Source organism: Sturnus vulgaris, chromosome Z (genome assembly GCF_052056855.1).
Source record: "Sturnus vulgaris isolate bStuVul1 chromosome Z, bStuVul1.hap1, whole genome shotgun sequence".
In the NCBI taxonomy this organism is placed as follows: Eukaryota; Metazoa; Chordata; class Aves; order Passeriformes; family Sturnidae; genus Sturnus; species Sturnus vulgaris.
The window spans coordinates 64800577-64826155 of record NC_142283.1 but is presented as its reverse complement, the minus strand read 5'-3'; the positions used below and the strand labels follow the sequence as shown (position 1 = coordinate 64826155).

General features: G+C 41.4%; 3 protein-coding genes across 6 annotated transcripts in view; 2 read left to right on the top strand and 1 right to left on the bottom strand.

Moving 5' to 3' along the window:
* Window positions 1-1997, bottom strand: part of SLC38A9 (solute carrier family 38 member 9) — a 45970-nt gene extending 43973 nt beyond the window's left edge. The window contains exon 1 of one of the 4 annotated variants that reach the window (XM_014887039.2): window positions 1917-1997. The gene's annotated coding sequence lies outside the window, so the exon portion shown is untranslated. Of the gene's footprint in view, window positions 1-1456; window positions 1591-1916 lie in introns of those variants that run through there. The other 3 variants (XM_088156102.1, XM_088156100.1, XM_088156101.1) reach the window with 3 other exon arrangements.
* Window positions 1998-7075: 5078 nt separating this feature from the next.
* LOC106859605 (uncharacterized) lies at window positions 7076-16839 on the top strand. Its single transcript, XM_088157023.1, has 13 exons — window positions 7076-7155; window positions 7562-7625; window positions 7903-7977; window positions 9486-9551; window positions 9742-9822; window positions 10044-10109; window positions 10300-10380; window positions 10599-10679; window positions 14165-14245; window positions 15215-15280; window positions 15471-15551; window positions 15886-15966; window positions 16619-16839. Exons 1-13 carry the CDS (start codon window positions 7093-7095, stop codon window positions 16837-16839), a joined length of 1107 nt encoding a protein of 368 aa, XP_088013149.1. The 5' UTR covers window positions 7076-7092.
* LOC106859625 (interleukin-31 receptor subunit alpha) overlaps window positions 15895-25579 on the top strand; it is a 59261-nt gene continuing 49576 nt past the window's right edge. Inside the window, exons 1-6 of the mRNA XM_088156767.1 lie at window positions 15895-15966; window positions 17514-17656; window positions 18711-18863; window positions 20240-20394; window positions 22870-22999; window positions 24036-24202. Of these exons, the coding sequence (XP_088012893.1) occupies window positions 17654-17656; window positions 18711-18863; window positions 20240-20394; window positions 22870-22999; window positions 24036-24202 (608 nt within the window). The 5' untranslated portion in view covers window positions 15895-15966; window positions 17514-17653. The remainder of the gene's footprint in view (window positions 15967-17513; window positions 17657-18710; window positions 18864-20239; window positions 20395-22869; window positions 23000-24035; window positions 24203-25579) is intronic.

Here is a 25579-nt window from a genome sequence, read left to right as displayed (position 1 = left end):
AATCATCTCTCCTCTCTTAACTTCTACTAATACAGCTGTGATGAAGCTTAGTATGACCTGTTGTCCTATTTGTAATTCTCCTACAAACAGCTGAAGCACTTCATCAGAAGAGCAGCAAAAGGAAACAAGTGGATCAGAATTTAATAATCCAGGTTTTCTGTTGCTGGTCATAGTGTGAAGCAACACCTAAGTCTATACAATTTGTTTTTCCCCAGTCTCATTCTGGGCTACACTCCACATTTTTCAGATTTTCAGATGGTAATCTTAACAGGACTGGACCTTCATCAATCCTCACTGGCTCAGCCCTGTGAGCTTCTGCTTTCACTGTCTTCAGGTTCTCTCACCTGTTTTCAAAGTCTAAAAAGCATGAAGGAGTGAAGACAAGGATATGGTAGATTTAGAAACTCCTTTGTAGCCTGTGATCTAACAGTTGGCACCGGATAGCAAAACTGTATTAGCTGGCTTCTCCTGTGAATTTAACAATGGCAATTTATGGCTCAGTTATACATATGTGTGACGAAGCTTTAAGATGAGACACCCACATGGAGAGATCATTCAGAGTTACAGCCCAGGCCATGTAAGAGAGCTAGCAAACAGGTTTACCCCACAGCAGGAACAAAACAACCATCCCATAAACATGGACTGTGCTTAGCTGGCATTTACCAGAGAACCTCCCATAGCAGGCAGAAGGAGAAAGGCTGAGAGGATCACTACCCCCACAGCCTCCACCATGTCACCATGGTGCTGTGCAAACAGCAGCTGAAGCACTGGGAACTATTTATACTGAATTTCTTATTTAAAGTCACTACTTCTAAAAACCACCTCACACTCATGGTTTAAATCCCAGAATCTGCTATTCAAAGTATTTAGTTCAAACAAGAAAATTTTTTTTATTAAAAGCGCCACGGTAATCCAGTCTTCTCTTAAATTCTGAGCAGGATGAATACAGCTCAAGGTTGTGCATATACAAGAAATAAGCACAGTCTACACTGAAAAATGAGAACTTCAATATAGGACAGCAGAGTTCCTCAATTCCTGGAGTGAATCCTCCATCAGAAGGGACTAAAGGATGGTCATGAAAGTAGCAGCATACATAAAGAGCTCCTTAAAATGGGAACAGCGTGCCTGCCACTCAAGTGGCACCTTATAGACACCTTAGCTTGCCCATACTCTTCTACAACTGCATCAGTTAAATGAGATTAAAACTGTATAAGCAATGAAAGTTAGAAATTTTTGAGGGAAAAAAAGACTTTTGAATATACAAACTGAACCTCTGCTGAGCTTTTGTGTGACTCTGACTGAACAAACAGGCAAAACGATAAATCTAAGCAAAATTTAAAAGAAACGGCGCGTCCAACGGATTTGTCTTCAATGGATAAAGCTTGTATAATTTATATATTTGTGGGCGATGTAGATACTTACAGAAACGAAACGCTATCACCTTAAGCTCACTTACATTTTAAACACGATTTTTGTTTTAACTTAAACGGGCCCTCCCTCAGGCCCGTGAAAACCGATGTAAACATTTCCCTGCTTCCACGACTGACCGAAAGGCTTCCATGCTTTTCCGGTCCCTCCGCCCTCACTCTAACGATCTGCCCGTGCTCCCCGGAACACGGCGTGGTCGGTCCGTGCCCTGCGGCCGGTCAGTGCCTGCGACCGGTCAATCTGTGCGGCCGGTCCGTGCCCTGTGGCCGGTCACTGCCTGCGGCCGGCGAGGCTCCTGCCCGGCCCCTCCGCCCCGCAGGTCGCGCCCCTGAGCCGGGCGGGCGGCGAGGGTCGCGGCGAGGGACACGGCGGCACCGCCTCCCCGCACTCCGGAGCCGCCCCACGCCCCGAGACCCTCGCGGCCGCTCCCGCCGAGCCGCCCCGCCCGTGCGCCGCCGCCGCCGCCTCGCCTGACGCGGCTCCTCTACCTGCGGCTCGGCCCCTCGGCTGCGGCTCGGCGCCGCGCTCCCGCGGCAGCCACAGGAAGCACGGCGGCCGCTCCGGGCGTGCCGGGGCGCGTAGTTCCCGGGGCGGCTGCGCCGAGGAAGCCGCCCGGACGGTGCGGAGCGCAGGACTACGATTCCCAGGAAGCGGCGGGGCGGTGTACTCGGGCTGCCCCGCGAGGCCCTTACCGGACGGACAAGCGTGAGCCGAGTGCCGGGAAGGAGAGATTTGCACTTGCTGGTGCTGTCTGATGAGATGCCGCTAGTTTAAAATAAAAACCCAGAAAACAAAAAACAAGCAAACAAGGAGGATCACTCATTTGCTTACATGCTTTTGCGGTCAGTATGGTGACAAAATGAATGCAAAATAAATCGTGCTGGTCTTCACGTGACTGGCTACGGAGTGATGTACCGTGGGCCTCCTGACCTGCTCAGCGAGGTGTGAAACACTTGCTGAGCACAGTGTGAGATGTTACATAGTGATTCCTGTCATGGAAATACACCATGGGGTCAATATAAAAAAGAATACTGAACTCAAAGCATGGAAATGAGACACAGGAAAATATAATGATTTCATTATATTTGTTTAAATCACTTTGCTGTGCTTTTTGTTTTTATGTATTTTTAAAATTTTATTTTGCCACTATAATTATGAATTGTATCCCCTTTTTATGTCTAAGGAAATCGTGGGTTTTGTAAACAGACTTGTCATTGCTGTTACCTGCTTGCTAAGAGTGTAACCTGACAAAAATATGTTCGAGCCTTGTCCAGACCTGGTCGGAGCTTGTAGCCACTGCTGCCTGAGTGCTAGCCAACATGTTGGGGCTTGCTCGGACTTGCAGCCCAGCACAGTAGGCACGACACAGCCCACCAAGAAACTGCCTATAAAAGGGGCAGTGACCAGGGGTAGGACGGAAGTGTTGGTGGAGCGCAGACTCCCCACGTCCCCAGCGCTGCTTGCCCGTCCCTTATCAATGAATTAATAAATTGCCTTATTGACTGACCTACCCGATTGTGGTGACTAATTTATAACAAGAGCACGCTAAGCAGACTAAACAACAGAGACAATGTGGCAGCCAATACATTTGTAAAAATTAACTTTTTTTAATCCTGGATTTTTTTTTTTTGCTTCGTTGTCTCTGAGTTGTTTGTTTGTTTATTTGTTTGTTTTTATTTGGTACTACTTAAATCAAGTTGAGATAATCCTTTTCATAGCTGAAACCATGGTTAATATCAGAATTTAGGGGTATTTATAGTTCATGCTTGGAAAAATTGCTGAATTGCAAGGAAGACAGCAGAGAGAGCTTCCCCATGTGACAATATTACAAAACAGGCTACACACAAATCACCCCCTATTCATCCTGTTCAAGTAAAGCCCAAAACAGAATGTGCAGCAAGCAGCAGGACTGCCGGACTGCTTTGCAAGAAAACTGCTGTGTAGTTCAATTTCAGACTGCTGACGGAAATGAGGCAGCAGAGACTTAACACTACTCATCATCCTGAAATCCAGCTGCACACAAGCTCCTTGGGACCAAAACTCTGCTTCTGTACCCAGGAAATTCACCATCATCTTTCACCTCTGAGTCACTCTTAGCAGCCAAGTATAAGTTGTGGGTTTTGGCCATTTGAACATTTTGGTTGATGAGTCAAGAAGTCTGTCCAGCTACTACAGAAATTTGAAATGCAATGCTAATGCCATGTGCTGGTGCTCTGGAAGTAAATTAAATTGAAACCCACAAAAGTAGATGTGTGTGAAGAACTTTTTTTTTTTCATCTTACAAGCTTCTAATCTCACTCTTGCAGGCCTGTCTTCTGCGTCCTATGCTGTGAAAGATTTGCATGAATTCCTACTATAGCAGGTAGATGCTCTGTATTTCATTGTATTTTTGGTCACCTGCTACAGTTCTTGAGTTATACAAGAACTATAAGACTAGCAGAAGTAGATTCCTCCTGCTCCCTCATGAACTTTGCTGGCACAGCTCACTCACAAAAGGCTGTTCAGTCTCTGTCCTGCAGTGTTTGTGTTCTAACTTTCTGTTCTGATGACACATTTCCTCCTGGGCAAAGGTGTCTCTTCCTACATGCTTGGACAGTGAAATATGGGAGCCTAAACTAATTTTGAAGCTCTTGGTAAACCTGTAAGACAAAGGGAGTATTAAATCCAGCTCTAAGAAATTACCATCTCATGCTATATTGAATCTTCTTTTTACTGACTCAAGGCATACTTTACTCTGTACTTGCAGCTATAATTGTAACATGCACAAATTCATAAAATTGAGTCATTATAGAAAATTATAGTGGATGAATTAATAATCTTCTCTATTGATGCAGCACATGGTAACAGCTAACAAACTTAGAGGAGTGTTCCATTTTGTTAGAGAAAACTCCAGGTTTTTTACTGAAAGATACTGATAATACATCAGGATAGCATTTAAGATATAGAAACTATGTTATGCTCAAAATATTGTTTGTTGGCAAAGAGAAAGTATATCTCCTATTTAACTAAGGCAATAATTCGTTGAAAGTGTCACCGAAATTCTGTGTGTCAGATCATTATTAGTCCAGCATTGTTATAAAAAAAAATAAATATGGGTTTTATGCATATACTGCTTCCTTCCCTTGTTCTTGGTGCTATGCTCACCCTTCTTCAGCTGCTCTGGATTGTGAGGTTGCTGGTTTCATTCTTGGGCAGTGGTCAGAGTAAAGGGCATTTCAGCAGGTTGTCAGCATTTGGAGCCCATCTCTGAGAGAAATATGATGTTTACATTGCTGGTTTCTTCTTCCTCACTTTAAAGTGTTGCACTCACACTTGCGGTAAATTCTTATAAGCTTTTGTGAAATGTTTTTATGTGTTTTTCTGGTTAGCTGCAACTCCATATTATATTTGAATGTACTACATAAAATGCTGTTGGATATGTTGGATAATACTTTGTTCTGGTTTTGCTCTAGGTGACTCTGCTTGCGTGGGGCTGGTTGGGTAAAATTATCTCGAGGGTAGTCTGCAAACTTCTTGTACAACTTGTATGCTGCCACCATGGTTTACATTGAATTGTTAGCAGCCTTAGGGAGGAAAAGAAATTAGCTCTCCAAAGAATCCTCTGAGTTGAAGAAATTAGTTACCATTACCATTGTGATTTCTTTGCCATTCACAACATTTCATAGTTTGGCTTCTCCTAGTGTAGTGGAAAGTAATCTAGAGACAGTAGAGAGTGTTCTACAAAGAGTAAAAGGAATTAAAGGAATAAGGAAAGAAAATAACCCTCTATCTACTAGTTAGAGACTGTGACTGTAGTTAAAATTATCTGAGATCACCCACCAAGGATTACAGATCTGCTACTATGACTGCATTCATAGTAGCTCCCCATGTCTACCATTGGAAGTATTAACTTACACTGTACAGAGTGCTAAACGTGAGGTTACACTGGCAAAGCTGAGGGAATGGTAACCTGTTCCTGGAAAGTAGGAGAAAATTTAAAGCTTTCAGTTTGGCTTAAATGTGTCAGAATAACACATCTGCTACTAAATTTCTCAGGAGAGCAGACACACTGCTCTTTTTCCTTATGGCCATCCAAAACAGAGCTCCAGTGCAATGCAAACAGAAGCCCTTTTGCCTTATGAAGCAGCTTACTCTGCTTCCTTGTTTAGGCAAAAAGTAAAATGGTCACCACAGTGGGTGAAATTTAACACATGAGCCCTCCCTCCTAGTTTCAGATGCCGCTTTGGGAACTTGAGAACAGCTTTACAAACTTCCCACAGAGATGTTCCCACTGCAGAGTCTTCATTCTTGGACATTAGGTGTCCGACTGAATACTTATTGAAAGCTAGTAACTCCCAGCACTCAGCACATCATACACACACACACAAAATCTAGTGGTGCAGATTTAACATCACTGTGAGACAGAGAAGTTGTTTATGTCTCTTACCCACTTTACATTCTAACCTGAGTCTTGTCTTGATGCTCCTGAACAATGAACAGCTAAAGGATAAGGCTTAAGAGATGATGGCTAGTGAGAAAATAACAGAAGTATTAGTTCAAAATTTCCAAAATTTCCCAGCTGCTGCGGGAATTTGCCTTGATGCTCAAAGCCTCTGCTGGACATTCACTTCAGAAATACAGATCTGGTGTCACCTCTGCAACAGAAGGCATTAAAGTTCTTGAACAGACACATAATTTTTCAAATTGTTTTTCTGATGAGGGAAATCTGTTGAACATGGTGAAGAGGGTTCTAATGAGTTTTATCATGTTTATAAAACGACACAGGACATTCTTTAATGTTTTTATGAATAAGCATCGGTGTGTTACCTTGCAGCATGAAAAGAGGTACAGAGAAGAGACGCTGCACAGGTAGCTTGTAAACCCAAGATGGAATGCCAGGTTACTTGCTAATAATTTTAGACGATGGGAGTGCAATCCATGTTCTCCTCCACTCCCGCATCAGGTCCTGAGACAGGAATGCAGCCACCATTCTTATCTCTACCAAGTCTGATTTAACAAAAACAGCTGGAAAGGAGGTGTCATTCTTAAATTCGAGTTGTCTGTGGGGGGCTAATTCGGTTTCATTTTGTTTTTTAAACATGTAACTTGTTTAACGAGACTTTTTTTTTTTTTTTTTTTTAACTTCCAGCGAAAGCAGATGTCTCGCTGGGTATTAGGCTAATGCTTGTGGAAGGTGTGCGCAGTGAAATGGTCCCGGCGCCAGCTGCGGCTCGGTGCCTCCACGCCCGCCACGCCTCGGCAGCGCCGTTCCCGCCGCAGCGACCACGCGTGAGGGACGGGGCGCGCCCATTGGCTGCCGGACGAGACACGTGACGTGGCGGCAGCGGCACGTGTAGACTTATTAAGGGCTGTCGGCGGCAGTCGCCATCTTCTTTCGGTGAGCAGGTTCGGTGACCGTAAGACGGAGGTAGGAGAGGGGCTGCCCTGTGGGAAGCGGGGTGCTTTTCCGCGGGAGGACTTCCATCTTCTTCATCCCCACCGGCGCAGCGCCCGGGCCGGGCGGGCTCAGGTCCCCCCCCCCCCGCCCCGCAGGCTTCAGCGTCGCGCTGTGTCGGCGAGCCTCAGTGTGGGGTGCCATTTTCTTTCGCGGTGCTCTCCGGAGCCTGGCGGGAGGCGGGTGCTGATGTGTTCTGTCTCCTGCAACCAGGTCTGGTAGGGCGCAGCATGATTGAAGAAGACTGGAATGCGGAGATAGGGGACGAGGCGTTATTCCCATCCCTTGCGAAGGTATGGGTGGGGAGGGGGGGCGGGGGCAGGCAGCTGCGGCGAGGGGTTATGTTTGCTTCTCTTCTTCCAACCCGTGTCCCTGCAACCTGAGTGACTGCTGGGCAGTGGTGTCCCCTGTTCCCGTTATTTTTTGAAATATGGTAGGCAGCCATGGGAGTTCACTGTTCCTGAAAAGAGCAGTTTTTCTCTGGACTAGCAATTTACTTGCTACTGTGTTGTTCAGATACTAACGATTGTTGTATGTGTAAGCGGGCTTGACGTGTCAGCTGTGTATAATGTGATTTTTGGTATCACAAGATGCACAAGATAGCTTCTTTCAAGCGCATGACTTTGTAGCTGTGTATGTCTTTATATATTTCTTTAGGCCTAAAATCATCATGATGTTATGTCTTTTTTCTTTCTGCAGGTTAGCTTGCTTGAGAAACCGAATGATCCCTCAACTGTCTTCAGTCGAAGTGTAGACTCATTTGGTATGTGAAAGGCACTTTTGACTTTACTGATGTTTGGAAGAATTGATCCCTTAAGCATTGTACAAGATTAAAGGAGAATACAATATTATTTTGATATTTTCATGGGACCTCCATGGAACAGCAGCATCAAATTATATAGAGAATGTAATGAGTAGGCTTTCCTTTTTCTTCCAAAGGAAGCTTTCCAATGCTTCCTTATTTACTGCTTCCTTATATTACTACTAATAAGTAAAAGGTAGTGTTGAATTTTAACTTAATTCTTTCTTTTTAATTACAGCTACTGATGAATTTGTGGGCACACAGCATCAGTCAGTGAGTAGTTTTGGTAGAGGAAGGAATTTTGCAGCCAAAGGTAACTTCCAGTAGCGATTGTTTTTCTAATGGCTAGCTGTATATGATACCTTAAATTTTCCATTCCCTTCCAATCAGGCGAGTTCATCTCCATGTAAGTAGAGCTCTGTTATGCATGACCATGGCTTGGGAAGTCAAACACCATCGCTCCAAATGCCGTTGTCTTCCTCTTCTCCCTGGATTTATATGCTGAGCTTGATGCCACATGGGATGGGATTAGTTTTCCTGGCTTTGTCCCATCTCATTTTGTGCTCCCTTGCCCCCCCTTCCTGGTGTAGTGGGGTAAGGAGCAGAAGAGGCCCCAGCTCAGTGTGAGTGCTGCTCAGCACTAACAAAAATATCCCTATTACCTGTACTGCTTCTAGCAAATCCAAAGTGCAGTCCTGTGCCAGCTGCCGTGAAGGAAATTGACTGTACCCAGTCAAACACAGCACAGTTTATTCTTTGAAAAAATTCCATACCATTTCTGCATCCTTTTTATTGAACCTCGTTATTGGTGGGTGAATGCTAGGCTTATTTGGTGCAGGGCATTGATGACAAGCAGTTTGGCTCTAGACTCTCCAGCAGCAATTATGAAGTGACTCACAAGCTGTATTTAAAGTCTGCTGTATTTATGGATACTTAGGATACTGTCATTTATACATGAATCCGTAAGATAAGATTTTTATATCTCTAACTGATGTGGAAAAAACAAACTGTGCTGGTATACACATCAGGCTTTGGTGGAAAAGAAGCCATAGATGCTGTGCTAGGAAGACTTCATGGTACCAGATGATGATCTTTGTTGTTACAATATGATAGAACAGGTGTTTGGTTGAAGAATAAGGACTAAGGAGTGAATTATGATCTAAGCTGATTGTTTGGACCTTAGACAAGACCCGAAACTTAAGTCTAAAATGAGGACTGCCTTGTTTATGCATATGCATGTTTATTTTCTTACTCTTCCCATCAGGAGATTAAGGAAAGAGATTAGAAATAAAAATACACTACATACGTCTCACTGCCAACTGAATAAGTAATTCTGAGTAATAAAAAAAAAATAGAACTTGGTAGATTTGAAAGACATGTTTTCAAGTCCTCGCTACATAGCAGGCAGTAACTGGCTTTGCCACCTTATTCTATAGTACCAGTAGTTAAGAAATTTGTATAGGAACAAATGCTCTCAGCCTCAAACCAGAAATCTGAATTGATGTGTGTCCTTACTGAAGAGTTGAAGTTAGTGGCTTGATTAGCATGTACACAAGTAAAGTCAAATACTTAAAGACCCAATGTTAATTTTATTTCATGAAATTGTACAGGAGAGTACTGTTTTCTGTCAGACTTCCTGGCAAAAAGTACTTCCTGTCTTAATTCTTTTCATGTGTTTAGGCAAATCACTCAGTTATATGCTGAACTTCTTGTGGAGTCACTAAACAAGCACTGAGAAGAATAATTATCAGATACAAGGGGCTTGACCTGCACATCAAAATTAAGCAAACTTCAGTGATTGTGTGCTATGCTGTACTGCAGGTTTTCAAGAGGAAAATGGAGAAGATGCCATTACACAAAACAGAGGGTTTAAAGGATTTGGACAAGGTGAATGTAAGTTTGTTGTATTGATTGGTTTGTATGATGGTAGCATACACTGGTCATTCTTTTGGGTTTTGCTTGTTTCCTGAGAACTGTTGAAATGGGTTCTGTTCTTCAGCCAGATAAAAGGCACTTGATCTGCTCATGCAGAAGTGGGCAAATTTGAGTTATTGTGTGGTATGCTGTATTATTGCAGGTTTTCAAGAACGCAATGCTGTAGGTGGTGCTAGTACACAGAACAGAGGTTTTAAAGGATTTCGTGGTGGCTTTGGACAAGGTGAGAGTAAGTTTAATGGTTGGGTTCATTCTGAGTGGTTTGTGTAGCATATGTTTGGTGATGTTTCTGGACTTGCTTGTTCCCTGAGAACTACCAGTAGAAGGGTGAAAGCAGTGAAATGGCTTCTGTTCTTCAGCAAGATAAATGGCATTTCCAGGCGCAACAGTCTATACATGCAAAATTGAGCAAACTACATTATTTTGTGTTATATTGTGTTGCAGGTTATCAGGAAGGAAGTGGAGAAGATGCCATTACACAAAACAGAGGGTTTAAAGGATTTGGACAAGGTGAGTGTAAGTTTGCTGTATTGACTGGTTTGTATGATGGCAGCATACACTGGTCATTCTTTTGGGTTTTGCTTGTTCCCTGAGAACTGTTGAAATGGGTTCTGTTCTTCAGCCAGATAAAAGGCACTTGATCTGCTCATGCAGAAGTGGGCAAATTTGAGTTATTGTGTGGTATGCTGTATTATTGCAGGTTTTCAAGAACGCAATGCTGCAGGTGGTGCTAGTACACAGAACAGAGGTTCTAAAGGATTTCGTGGTGGCTTTGGACAAGGTGAGAGTAAGTTTAATGGTTGGTTTTTTTTTCATTCTGAGTGGTTTGTATAGCATGTTTGGTGATCTTTCTGGATTTGCTTGTTCCGTGAGAACTACCAGTAGAAGGGTGAAAGCAGTGAAATGGCTTCTGTTCTTCAGCCAGATAAAAGGCACTTGATCTGCTCATGCAGAAGTGGGCAAATTTGAGTTATTGTGTGGTATGTTGTATTATTACAGGTTTTCAAGAACGAAACACTGTTGATGGTGCTAGTACGCAAAAGAGAGGTTTTAAAGGATTTCGTGGTGGCTTTGGACAAGGTGAGAGTAAGTTTGATGGTTTGGGCTTTTTTTCACTCTTGAGTGGTTTGTATGGGTACAGCATGTGTTTGGTGATCTTTCTGGATTTGCATGTTCCCTGAGAACTTCTGCTACTAGTTCTGTTCTTCAGCTGTGTTGTGGAAAATAATTGTTCTCTTTTAAAAACAAGTATTACTGAGCATAGTAGTATTATAGGTTGGAATTAATGAAGAAGTTGTTGGGGTTGTACTGCAGATACATTGGAGTAAATAGCTGGCTTTAGTTGTAGTATTTCATGATACTAATGTGCATGTGATTTAGAAGAGCTGATCAAGCAGCTCCCCCTCCATGACAGCCATTCAGGTGAGCAAGGGGCAGTTTTTGGGCCATTTGGCTGCGATTTAAAACGCTGTAGGAGCGCTAGTGACCAGGAGTGGGCAAACCGGGGTGTGGCATAGCAAGTAACAGGAGTGGGGAAATGGGCGTGGCAGAGCGGGGAGGGGAGCTGTGGCGAGTCAGTTTATGTGGCAGTTCACCAAGGTAGGGCACTGCCATCCTCCTGGAGGTGGGTTGTGTGGTAGGTTGGTGTGGTATTTTTGCTGTTTTTTTTTTTTTATTGTTTTTTGGTTTTTTTAATCGTCCCCCTAAGCCATTGCTGCTGCTGGCAGCAAGCATTTGCTAACCCAGACAACTCCCCCAAGAGGAAAACAGGTGTCCAGGCTACTGGCTGCAGAGGGTGTCTGAACCTAGTGTTAGTACCAGAGGATGGTGCAAAAAAAACGTGCCTATGGTGTAAGCAGGTGAGTGATTTTTCTCTGTCTGGGGGCAGAGCTTAAAGAAGAGATGGAAAGGCTAAGGAGTATTACAGAAAGCAGAAGAGAAATTGACCCTTCAGGTAGAAGGAGGAGACCTAGCAGATGGGGGGAATGGGAAGAGGTCCCTTATTGGGGAGGTAAAAAAATTCACTTCCAACCCCCATTGCCTTCCCAGGTGCCCTTACAGAAATAGATACGAGACTCTGGATTCAGAGGGTCAGGCTAATTATATGAAAGAAAAAAATTCGTCTGGATGGTGTTCCAGTTGTGCTTACTCTGTCAGATGGATCACAGCCTCAGGTGTTAAGAGTTGAAAGTTGATTGTCACAGATTACCCCCTTCTATGGGGAATTGAGGACCTTGTATTGTTGTGCTCAACAGGGAAGTCTGCTGCCTCCCTGGGGCCCAGGTACTCCCTGAGCCAGTTCAGCCCTCTGATTATTACCCACTGCTGGTTTTCCAGGTTTTCAGTGATGAGATTTACAAGAAGGGTACCAGCACAATTCAAAAGGACTTTAAGGCTCTGGGTCTGTTGGTTCATGGGACAGGAGTGCAGGTGGTGTTCTGCTAAGTTCCATCAGTAGCAGAGATGAATAATGAACAGGAGAACCCGTATTATGAAAAACTGGCTTAAGGGCTGGTGCTATCAGTGAATTTTGATTTTTCTGATCATGGGGTAGTTTTCACAGCAGCAGGCCTGTTTGAGTCAGGTGGATTCTGTCTAACAAGGATTCTAGGCCAGAGTTGACAGCGCTGATTGAGAGGGCTTTAAAAGTAGGTTTGAAGGGGGAAGGGTATGAAACCAGGCTTTCCAGAGAGGACGCTAAGGTGATAAGTCAGAGTCAGTGGCGAAAGCAGCTCAGCTGAAGTACATGTGCACAAATGCATGCAGCATGGGTAAGAGGAGCTTGAAGCCTTGTATGGAAGGGAAATGATGATGTAGTAGCTGTCATGGAAATGTGGTAGGATGATTCGCATGACTGGAGTGGTGCAGTGGATGTCTGCTTACTCTTCAGAAGGGTCAGGCAAGGGAGAAAAGATGGAGGGGTCACTTAGTACATTAGAGGGGCTCTCTATAGAATTTAGGATTAATGATGATTAGGTTGAGTGCCTATGGGCAAAGATCAGCAAAGGGCCAACAAAGCTGACATCATGGTGAGTGTCTTACCACCTAACCATGTTGAAGAGATGGATGAATTATTCCGTAAGCAGCTGGAGGATGTTTCAAGATCACCAGCCCTTGTTCATGTAGGAGACTTTAACCTACCAAATAATCTGCTGGGAGCTCAGCACAGTGGAGAAGATGCCGTTTAGGAGGTTCTTGGAGTGTATGGACTTCTTGTTGCATCTGAGTGCCCAGCAAGATAATGGAACAGATCATCTTAAGTGTGATCACATGGTGCATACAGTATGACCAATGGGTCAGACCTAGCCAGCATGGGTTTTGGAGGGGCATGTCCTGCCTGTAATCTTCTTCAGTGTGATCTTTTATGACCAAATGTCCCACCTGGTGGATGAGGAGAATGCTGTAGATGTCATCTATGTGGGCTTTAGCAAAGCCTTTGACACCTTTACCCATAGCATATTCCTGGAAAAGCTGCCAGCCTCTGGCTTAGACCACGTGCTGGGTTAAGAACTGGCTGGACAGCAGGGCCTAGAGAGTTGTGAATGGTGCTGCATCCAGTTGGTGACCAGTCACTTCTAATGCCCTCCAGGGGTTTGTGTTTGGCCCAGTTGTGTATCTGTACTGATGATCTGGATGAGGGGATTAAATCTGCCATTAGCAAATTTGCAGATGACACTAAGTTGGATGTGTGTGCTCATCTGCTGGAGTGCAGGAAGGCTCTGCAGAGGGACCCAGATAGGCTGGATCGATGTGCTGAATCCATTGATACGAGGTCTAACAAGTCCAAGTGCTGGGTCTTGCCCTTGGGTCACAACAATGCCCTGCAGTGCTACAGGCTGAGGCCAAGTGTCTAGACAGCAGACAGGCAGAAAGAGACCTGAGGTTACTGATTGACACCCAGCTGAACATGAACCATTGTGGTCAAGAAGGCTAGTGGCATCCTGGTCTGGATCAGCACTAGTGTGGCCAGCAGGGCCAGGGCAGTGATTATCCCCTCATACTCGGCACTCGTTAGGCCTTGAGTGCTGTGTCCAGTTTTGGATTCCTCTGTTTAGGAAGAACCTTGAGATACTGGAGCAATTCCAAAGAAGGGCAGCAGGGCTGATGAAAGGTCTGGAGCACAAGTCCTTGTAGGGAGCTGGGGGTGTTTAGCCTGGATTAAGGGAGGCATAGGGGAGACCTTAACACGCTCCACAAACTGCCTGAAAAGAGTCTGTAGCCAGGTGGAGGTCAGCCTGCTTTTCCAGGCAACTGGTGACTAGAGAAGAGGAAATAGTCTTAAGGTGTACCAGGCGAAGTTTAGGCTGGACATCATGAAGAAGCTCTTCACAGAAGGGGTGATTAAGCTTTGAAATGGGCTGCCTAGGGAGGCAGTGGAGTTACTGTCCCGGAGGCTTTTAGGAAAAGCCCGGATGTGGCACTCAGCACTCAGTAACATGGTTTAGTTGATGAGGTTGTGTTCACTCATAGATTAAACTTGATGATCTCAAAGGTCTTTTCCAACCTAGTTGATTCTGTGATTTTTGTAACTTTATACCCTATATGCACTACGCTGTCTGTTACAGATACTAAGGATGGACAAAGGGGTATGCCTCAGTCTAAAGCTCTCAGCTTTAGAGGAAGAGTATCTCCAGCGGATGATGCAGGTGAGGCTTTTTAGTAGTGGGGGTGAACTGTACAGGTTTCCTCATTAGTGAGTTGTGGCAATGTAGCTAATAGTTAGCTTGATTGGGACTTTGAGCAATCTGATCTAGTGGGTGGCAACCCTGCCCATTGCAGGGAGGTTGTAACTAGGTGACCTTTAAGGTCCTTTCCAACCCAAACCATTCTATCATTATTATGCATTTTCAGAAGTGCTCCTTGATATCTGAATAACAATTGATATGACTCTTTTTGATTCAGATAATGATTTTTAGTAATTTTTACAGAGGTATCATGCTAATACTCATTGAGGACATATCCATAATACAGATAGCAATTCTTTTCTGTTAAAAAACTAGTTGCCTTTTTACAAAACCAGCACTTTTTATTCTTTCAAAAAAATTAAGACCATTTTCCCACCTTTTGGGCTGAATCTCATTATGGTAGGGGAATACTAGACCTGTTTGACTAAGCAAGACAGCAGCAGTTTGATGCAGGGCACTGATGACATGCAGTTTTGCTCTAGACTCTTCAGCAGCAATTTTGAAGTTAACTTGCAAGCCATATTTAAGGTCCATTGTATTTATGGATACTTAAGATACTGTCATTTGCACGTCAGCCTTTAAGATGTAGTTTTTATATGTTGATGAGGAAAAACTAAACTGATTGACATACTGATACACACCGGACATTGGTGGAGAGAAAGCCACAGATGCTGTGCTAGGAGAATTTCATGGTGTCTTATACTAGATGATGCTCTTTGTTTTTACAGTATGGTAGAATAGCTGAATGCTTTCTGGCAAAAAAAAGTGTCTCTTCATTTTTTCATGTATTTATGAAAATCACTTACGTTATATTGTACCTTTTATATGAATAAAATAAGGACTGAGGAGAATAATTACCAGATAGAAGGGCTTGACCTGCACTTCAAAATTAAGCAAACTTCAGTGATTGTGTGCTATGCTGTACTGCAGGTTTTCAAGAGGAAAATGGAGAAGATGCCATTACACAAAACAGAGGGTTTAAAGGATTTGGACAAGGTGAGTGTAAGTTTGCTGTATTGACTGGTTTGTATGATGGCAGCATACACTGGTCATTCTTTTGGGTTTTGCTTGTTCCCTGAGAACTGTTGAAATGGGTTCTGTTCTTCAGCCAGATAAAAGGCACTTGATCTGCTCATGCAGAAGTGGGCAAATTTGAGTTATTGTGTGGTATGCTGTATTATTGCAGGTTTTCAAGAACGCAATGCTGTAGGTGGTGCTAGTACACAGAACAGAGGTTTTAAAGGATTTCGTGGTGGCTTTGGACAAGGTGAGAGTAAGTTTAATGGTTGGGCTTTTTTCATTCTGAGTGGTTTGTGTAGCATATGTTTGGTGATCTTTCTGGATTTGCATGTTCCGTGAGAACTACCACAGAGAACTGAGAATTCCTGCTACTAGTTCTGTTCTTCAGCTGTCTTTTGGAAAATGAATAGTCTCTTTAGAAAACGAATATTAGTGAGTATAATACATTATAGGTTGGAGTTAATGAAAAAGTTGTTGGGACTGTTGTTCTGCAGATTTGTTGGAGTAGATAGTACTGGCTTAAAATGTACTAATGAAACTAGTTTTATACCCTGTATCTGCTACGTGTCTGCTACTCACAGGTACTAAAGGTGGGCAAAGGAACACGCTGCAGTTGGGCACTCCTGGTTCTAGAGAAGGAGGAACACTTGCAGATGGTGCAGGTGAGGCTTTTTAGTAGGAGGGGTGAACTCTACGGATTTCCTGATTGGTTATCAATGACAAAGCAGTTCCTTCTTAATTCTGGCAAATACTGTCACTAATTTTTCGCCCTATTAAGAACCTTCTGCAAATGCTTGGTATCTTGGTTGTATGCCTGCAAAATACATATTTGTATCTAATTTGAATTTTAGTTACCTTATTTTCAAAGCTGTTGCATTACATAATCTTTTTTCTTTGTCTGGCTGATGCTTCACAGTGAAGCAGAGGTGCTTACTCCAAAATTGAAAGTAACCCTGAAAGAACTTGCTAAGTTTTGAAAGAGTCAATCTAGACTTTTACCCTTCTGCCCTCTCTAAGGGGAAATATTTTACTCTCAGTGCTGACAGGTAAGGTCTATAGCTCTGACAGGCCACTAATTCCTGATTTAACTTTGTTGTGGTTTTTTTTTTTTATGCTTGGGATTTTTCCCTCATAGTCCTGCTGTGTTCTTTTGCCACTGATGCTAATGTACCTGGCTATGTATATGTTTTCCTACCTAGAGTACTATAAATCAAATTAGGAGTGGGATTAAACAAGTGTAATAGTCAGTGGATCGCTGATATTCTCTATGTAAGAACATTTTGTGTGATACTCATAAAAAAATTCTCGTCGTAGAAAAGATGGCTAAATGGGTCTTTACTCAGACAGTGAGTTGCAGTGAAGCAGTGGAACAGGTTGACCAGAGAGCTTGTAGATACCTCATCCCTGGAAGTGTTCAAGGCCACATTCATTTTGGCTTTGAGCAGTGTGATCTAGTGGAAGATGGCCATCCTGTGCCATGGGGATTGGAAATAGATGATCTTGAAGGTTACTTCCAACTCAAAACCATTCTGTGATCCAATGACCAGTATATGTATTCAGAAGTGATACTTAGTATCTGAAGAACAATTGATTTGCCTCTGTTGGACTCGGTTCAACTAATTTTTTTCAGATTTTTAGTTCAAATAATGATTTTTAGGAGTTGAAGTCTTCATAGATGCAACGTGCTTCTAGTGGAAATAACTGCATCCTTAACACCGAACAGTAATTCCTTTTTCATGACTATAGTGTAAAGTATTAGTGTGTTAAAAACTGTTCTGGGTGCTTGTATGCAAAAGTTGCATCTATCTGTATGGAATTTCATGTGGAAAGAGAGTTCTTTTTCAGAAAGAATAATTTGTTGTGTAGGAAGCATGTCCTTCCTTGTGTTATAAGAGCATGTGTTTGTCTGGATGATAAAGAAGAGCCTAATTTATTTTTTGTGAGTACCTCTTGAAAGTGGGGCCTTTGAGTGAATGTGAGACATGAATGCTTTACAAGTCTGATTTCATATGGAGGTAAATTTTAGGTCTCGTAGTATAACATTAAATTCTGATAGAATGGAGGTATGGAATTTTATGCCTTCCTGAAAAACGGAGGGAAATCCAGAGGACATCTCACTGAACCTAACTTCTATAGCTCCATACTTAGAATAGTTTTATTTTAACTTTTCTTTATATTGTTTGTCAACTTAAGTGGTTGTGTTCTTAAGGTCCAAAGGTGACTTATGTGCCCCCTCCTCCACCTGATGATGAACAAGCCATCTTTGCACGTTATCAGACAGGAATTAATTTTGACAAGTATGATGAAAACATCGTTGAAGTATCAGGACTAGACCCTCCAGCAGCATTAATGGTTCGTGAACTGGTTATTCTCACAGTTTATGTGAAGCATGATTGACAAGGATGTGTGGTGGGTTCAATATTTGTAACGAATGAAAATGCTAATAAAAAATACTGAATCTTGCAGATAATGTGATGTTGGAAGGAGGTGCTCCCCATTTAAAAGATAAAAAATTGAATTGACAATAATTAAGAAACTACTTAAATGGTCCAGAGAAAGTAATACTCTATAATATAGAAAGAATAGTCATTTAATTGTGGAAGAATACAATTTTAGATATTGAAAGAAAGAGGTCTTCGGCAGCAGTTTCTGGGCAGGCTGGTATAGTTGCCTTATTGAAGTCAGTTAGTGGGGGATCTTCAAAAATGGAAATAAACACCTGTTGGGGTAGTAGTCGTTGGGACAGAGGGTTTTTTTTTAAAATTAATTTCTAGCCCTGTTCTCTGTGGCTGCAGTTCATTGTTAGTTTTTTATCTATAATGGGTGGCCAGTGTTGAAAAAGAAAATAATCTTTTTAGGGAAAACAATGAGGAGAGAAGTGCAGAGGGGTTAGTAGTACCTGTGTTGAAAGAGAAGACACAGAGGTGTTCTCACTGAAGTTAAACAGATTTTTGTTACCTATGTTGCCTTTTGGTCCTGGCTAGGAATGTTGTTTTAGCTACCCTCACTGGTTTTAGCACAGAGACCATGTGTAGCTCCTACATGAAATGAAAGAGTTTCAGGTCTGTTTTCATAGCATGCTATGTGAGTTTTCTTACTGGAATCCAGGTATATGGCTTCCGAGCAATTTTCTCTTAAAACTGTTAAGACCAGCTGAAAAGGTTCAAAGTGTTCATTGTCCTGCAGACAATGTTATTTGAATGTTATTTCAATGTAATTTGAATTTTAGAGACCTTTGCGGCTTTTACCCTTAGGAGCCTTGGCAACCTAAATAACTGGTGAGACTACCTCTAAAGTTAACACTCTTTAGTATTTGGATGTCTGTGTCCTACAGTAAGCATTTTCGGTTTTAAACTTTCATCTCCTGTGATTATGTGATAACTGTTAATAATTTTTTCTGTTATAGAGTTTTGCAGATACTAATATGTGTCATACTTTAACTGTGAACATCGCTAAAGCTGGATACTCTAAACCTACTCCAGTGCAGAAGTACAGCATTCCTATTATACTGGCAGGACGGGATTTAATGGCATGTGCTCAGACAGGATCAGGAAAAACTGTAAGCATTTTGTGCAGTATTTATTCTACTGAATGTGTGTGACCTTGAGCTTTCAGGGAGATGCCTCACTGTTCCACGTCACATGCTTGGCTGCTTGTTGTCCAGTAATTTCACTTGCACAGCAATGGTAAGGTATCAGGCACAGATATGAATGATGGTAGGGTTGTCACATTTTGGGCTTTATACTTTTTTCCAGTAAACTAGTGTCCTGATACAGCAGGCTAGCCTTTAGAGGTACAGCTGTGGATTCAGAAGTATAGGCAGGCAGTTCTAGACACTGCTGATCACAAGACTCAGCAATTTAGAGTAGGGACTTTTGTTGTGTGGAGTTGTGTCTTATTTAGTGTTTTTTTTTTTTTATTTAGGTGTTTGGGTTTGTTTGTTTTTTGGCAGTTATTTTTGGTAGGTTGTCTTTGGTTTTGTGGTTTTGGTGGTTTTTTTGTGTTTTTGTTTTGTATTTCTTTCTTTTAGTATTGTCTGTGTTTGAGTTTTGTGTATGTTTTGGTTTTATTTTTTCAAACTTATGCCAGGGCCTAACTGTGTTTTGCAGGTTTGTCTTACTTGGTTTGATGAAGTCTGATTTGCACCAGTCTTTGTTTTAGATGATTTGTTTTTAATCATGGAACAGTGTTGAAAGTTGATACTAAACTGAAAACTGTCTCAACTTTTTAAAGTGTCTGACCTACCCAAACCTAACCGCTGACAGCTGTTGGATGAGATTGTTTGGTTATGAAGTGTAGCTTTCTGCTGTTCAGTTCAGTGTGGAATCCTAGTTTTATTTTAATGTAGCTTACTAGTTACTTCTTTTGAAAGACCTCTTCTGTTTGTAGAAGGGGAAACATCCAAAGTCTGTGCTCTAAATATTTTGAATGCTTTTGGGACTGCTGTACAGGTGCAGGTTTGTGGGTATCTAGTCTTACGTGGAAGTAAGTGTACTGATAAGGTGGAGCTGTGTTGCAAACTGATCTGCCGTTCCAGTAGACTGGAGAATGTTAGTACATGATTACTTTACAGACCTACCAATGCTAACCTATAGTTTTTAAATACACATTAAGAATGGTTTTGGTCTTGGGTTACTTAATTTCCAGGGCATGTCGTCAGTGTATGAAACGGTATGGAAAGTTAGCCACTGCATGCTTGTATTTCTATGTTACTAGACTGTTAAGATCCAGAGAGGTACTTTCATACTGGTTAACAAGGAGAAATAAGGTTAAATGTCCTGTTGTGCCTTCAGGTTAATCCTTTTGCAGTCTGATGTCCTTGATCATTGTGCGCATTATCTTTCAAGCTTTAAGATTGATACACAGATTTTAATAAGACTGATGAAAGCTTTTAAGACTACACAACCCAAATACTGCTGTGTTTTTTCCCCCCAGGCAGCCTTTCTTGTACCAGTTGTGGCCCAAATGATGAGGGATGGTGTAACTGCCAGTAGCTTTAAAGAGCAGCAAGAACCAGAATGTATTATTACTGCCCCAACTAGAGAACTGATAAATCAGATCTTCCTAGAAGCAAGAAAATTCGTGTATGGGTAAGATTTTGCACTGTTGTCTGGTATTGATGATTACTTTGCTTGAATGTAAAGAGCTCAGCAGTGCTCTTTTTTTTCATAAATACTTGCAAAGTGTTTTGTCCCAATCACATTACAAATACTAGAGTTCAGATTATAATACTGATTAGCGAGTTTGTTCCTATATGACTAGGGATTTAAGTGCCTTATCTTTCTGATATTGGGGTGGGTTAGTGGGCGCATGAAAGATTTAGTCCAGCTTGAAGTGGAGGTAAGTATTCAGCTTGTCACTCGTAACAAAAGTGACATTTCTTCAAAGATGTGTTAAGAAAATTTTCCTGTCAGACTGTCCAGGATCCACTCCAGCAAGTCAGTGTGACACCACCAGGGACTTGAGCTGCTGTGACCCAAGTCCCTTTGCAGCAGATGGCTCTAGTGAGCTGCTGGCTGCCCTACTTAACTTCTGCACCCACCACTCAGAGAGTCAGATGAGGTTTCCTCACTGACTCGATGCCAGGTTTCCCATAGCAGAATCTCAGATATGTTTCCTTCTGGTGATTTCATTGTTTTGCAGCAAGATGTAACAGCTCAAACAGGGTGTCTACTGAGCATCGGGATCACTGGGCTTTTGTATGCTCACGGTTTATGTACTTAATAATTTGGAGGTCTTTTCACTGAGTTACTCTTCTGCAGAGTCTGAGTGTCTGGTGACCTGGCTAGTGATGCAGGTCGTTATGCCCTTTGTTAAGTGAAGGGCCAGCACCAGTTCATGGTCTTTTGCCTGGTCTCCAGCCGCTTCTTGCCACCCTGAGGTCAGTCTGCAGCTTGCACTGCAGCTGCACACTGATGAGCTACCTGCACTAGATGTATTCACTATGAATACATTATTTACTAGCTTGTCATACATTATTTTACTTGCTTTACTTTAATCTTGGCAAAATGAAGATGAGTGTTATGGGTTTTAGTTAACTTCCAGTGATGGTTTCTAATTACTCTTCCTTGTGTTTCTGGTCTTAGACATGACACTGGTCAAAGAAACTCTTAGAGCTTACAGAACAGGAGATCTAAACTTCTCACTAAGTCTTGAATGTTGTGTGAGAGTATATTTGTACTAGAGTTGTCATTAATTTTTTTACTAAGTAATAGGTTTCACCAGTATACAGAAGATCATTAAATCTATTGTATGTAACAGCTTGTTGCTGTTTGGAGGTAAAATGCAGAACATCATCAAATGCAGAATCTGGTGGGATAAATCATACTTGCCTTTGTTCAAGCAAACTTACATTTGGAGGCTGTCTGTCTTCAGGAAGAATTACCATGCTTGGATTTCTACTTATTAAATGTGTTCTTAACAGCTTTGTAATCTTTAAAACTGTTACAACTTTGTAGCTGATTCTGTTCATTATGTTATTTTAAACTAGATACAGGTGATTTCACCATAAAATAACATGTTAATCTTAGAAACTTTCTCTTACAGCTGGCTTGTAGTAAAAGCCGGAATGAGTCAAAGAGTATCAGGACGTAAAGCTGTAATGTCTAAAGAAGAGCATGCATATTGATCAGTTGAGATTTATGATGTTAGGCTCTTTGATTTAATTCTTAGATAGGAATATGAAATGTGTATGTATACTGACAGTGGATAAATACCGAAATTGTAGGATTCCAGAGGGAATTTCTTTTCTTGACTAAAGCTTTCTGAAAAGTTTTAATTAATTTTGGTAAAAATTTACCAGATTTATCTGCTCAGCATTGTTGCATGTTAACCTGAATTAGTATCTTCGGGAAAAGACCATTTGAATTTGGGTGTGAAAATACTCATTGTGTGCATGTAAAAATCTTAGCAGAAAGTTATAAAGATGAGGTTGTAAATATTATTCAGAGCTGCATAAGGTAGTTTTTGCTTAGAGAAGTGATTTTCTACAGCAGAGTATCCGATGTGGCTCTGGCTGGCAGATCTAACCAAAAGGCTTGGTGCGGAGAATATTTAGTGTAGTCTTTGAGTGGATTTGCTGTCTGATCCTTGTGTCAGGCACTTATATGGCCAATGTGATTATCCGCTTTGAAAGCTGCCGTGTGTATTTGTTATTTTGCCCTTTTAAGGTCAGCAAGGATTGCTTCTGAAGCTCTAGAGGCATATCTAGTGGTGACTGCTTTTTCTGAGGATGCTATATAAAAGGGGACAAAGTCTTAACTATTTTGACTGTTACTGTTAGTAGGTCTCAGTTGAAGAAAGGGGAGAAAGCAGGTGAAATCAGGTGTTTGTTCTTAGCAAGCCACTGGGGCAGCCTCTGTTATTTAGTGTGAGGGGGAGCTTCAAAGCTTATTTTGAGTGAGTTTCTGTTTTTGAGGGCTGGTTTTGGACTGAGCTTTATGCTGAAGGAGTTGAACCACTCTTAAACTGATTTATGGTAGATCTGATCATTTTTTATGAACTTCAATGACACAATACTGTTTGCATACTTAGACAATTAATACAAACCTTTTTCTACATAACAGAACTTGTATAAGGCCTGTTGTGATCTATGGAGGCACACAAACAGATTATTCAATTCGTCAGGTAAAGCAAGGCTGTAATATACTGTGTGCCACTCCAGGAAGGCTTCTAGACATCATTGAAAGAGGAAAGGTGAGATCTTAACACTTCGTCTGAATTTCCTAAATACTCTTACCTAAAAGATAAAACACTATTTTTCATTATTTAAAATTAGTAGAAGCAGAGATTGGCTTTCAAAGGCTCTGTTGGTATGCTGCCTTTGTACAGGCACTGAAATACAAGTGAGGTTTTCTTAGACTGTCTGAATTCCATGAGGTTTTTGAAGGAGTAGCCTGAGTCTAAATTTCTTCAGTTTATTTTAGAGACAGCTGGATAATACCAGTCTAAATCAAAGTGGCTGAAGTGGTCATGGCAATAAAATTTTATAGCTTAAATACCTGTAATACCTCCCCTTAATTCTTGTGCCATATTCCATAGTAGATCTTCATTTAATGTTGTGTTTGTTTTGCTACAATGCCGTTTTATCTGTCTGGCACTATATTTTCATACCAATTAAAAAAAGACCTCTCCAATTTAAAAAAAAAAAAGTTTATAGTACTGTATTTGATTTTTTTATCCCCCCCCCCCCAGTCATTGTAAATTGATACTGATATTTTTACATGTTAGAGTGGTGACTCAGTGATATTCACTGAACAAATGAAGTTTAGAAAAACACTTGGTGATAAACTGGAAATAATTTTTTTCAGTTTTCAGGCTTTTAGTCAAAAGTGATAGCCTTGGTCAGCAACAGTGAAGTTGTAATAGTCTTAATAATGCTCTCTGACATTTTTTTCCAGAAAGAAAAAAAAAAGTTTCTTTGGAAATGTTTGAGAGTCATGAGAACCTTTCTAAAACTCAAGCATAATTCCAAAATAGGTGGTTTGAATCATAGTTGAGCTCCAAGCTCTGTGTATTTACATTGCTCAGCCAAGTTCTGAAGCACTGTGGTGTGTGAATTTGTGCAGATTAAAAGGCTAAGTAGAGGTTGAGATGTAAACAAATCATAATACTTAGACTTTTTATTAACTTGAAAGATATAAGTAAAAGGTGGGTTTTGGCAATTAGGGTATTTTCAAGTGCATACTGTCAGTGAACTATTTGTGTTTTTCTTTGACCAAAATACTTGCAGATTGGTTTACATAATGTGAAATACTTGGTGCTAGATGAAGCAGACCGCATGCTTGATATGGGTTTTGGTGCAGATATGAAGAAGCTGGTATCTTTCCCAGACATGCCACAAAAAGACAAACGCCAAACACTGATGTTTAGTGCCACTTTTCCTGAAGAAGTTCAGAGGTGAGTAGCATAAAAATAGAAATATATCTGAATGTGTACTTGTATAGAACTAAATATCTGAAGAGTTTAGAACACTCCTTATTTTTAAAAGCTCGAAAATGCTGAAAGCTATGGTGTTAGTATTTGTTGCTTAATTTAAGCAGGGACTCTAAAGCGTTAATTGCTTAATTTAGGTGGGGACTCCTAAGCAATTTAGCAAGTTGCCTGAAGGCTTTTAAACTCCATATCTGCAGAAGTCCTCAAGGTTCCCCTAGTGGTTTCTTGTTCTTCCCCCACCACATCTTTGCAAGTTCAAAACCAATGATGTTGCTAATGAAACATACCAATTATTGTTCAATTTGGCAGCGTTAATGATACGCTGTTCTTATTATGTGGATAATTGGTACTTATTTTCAGTAGTTTTAAAGCTTCTACAAATGGATTTACGGTACATCTTACATGTTTATTACTCATGACCTTTAAAGTTCCTTTAATTTAAGGGAACAGTCTTCAATAGATGGTAAGTATAGTTGCTGAGTAACCGAACAAAACAACTAATTCCCTTCAGGCACATGGAAACTTTAGTATTTCTTCCTCTTTTCAAAACACCAGCATTTAAATACTCAGTGTTAAATCAGAAGAGTCTCTAAACTTCAGTCGGAGCAATGCAAATAATTTTGGCTTTGTGGCAGGGATACTGTTAGAGTTGGTAGTTCAGTGAGTCAAATCCTGACAACTTTGGTTGGTCTCAGAGTCTGAAAGATCTGTTCTGGGGCGGGGGGAAAATACTTTTCAGTAGTTCACTGTCCTAAATGAAAGGGGAGAATGGGCTGCTTTCTCCCCTCCGGTCAAGTAGTGCTGACCACTTATATGGAAATGTATCACCTTTCTTAAAGCAGGACTCACCCGTTGTGGCTTTGGCTTCTTGCCAAGACTTTTTTCATAGGGTTCTTTGTATGGAAAAATAATCTTGTTTGCTCAGCTAGGAATCAAGCATTCAGATGCACATTGTGCACAAGTTTGTGTTCATTCCATGTGTTTACCTGTTTCTGCAGGAATGTGATCTCACTACTCAGTGTATCCTGGGAAAAGATCAGGTGTGTGTATCTCCCTGTAAGGTACATAGTGTACTCTGATTTAGGTTTTGGGTTTGAAAGAAGAGTCTTGGTCCCTTTATCTCTAGGTCTGTTTTTATCATTCTGGTTTTGCTCATGCTTTTGCTGCATATTTTTCTTGCATACTGGGGAATGAATTGAGAGTACTGTGGCTACCAGCGTCTGAAAGGAGATAACTGGAACTTTTAAAGATGTTTACTCTCTGCTTCTGTTTAATGAAAAATCCCCAACAGATCTACCTTTCTACTGTGAATCCTGAAGAATTTACAGGTACTGGTGGAAG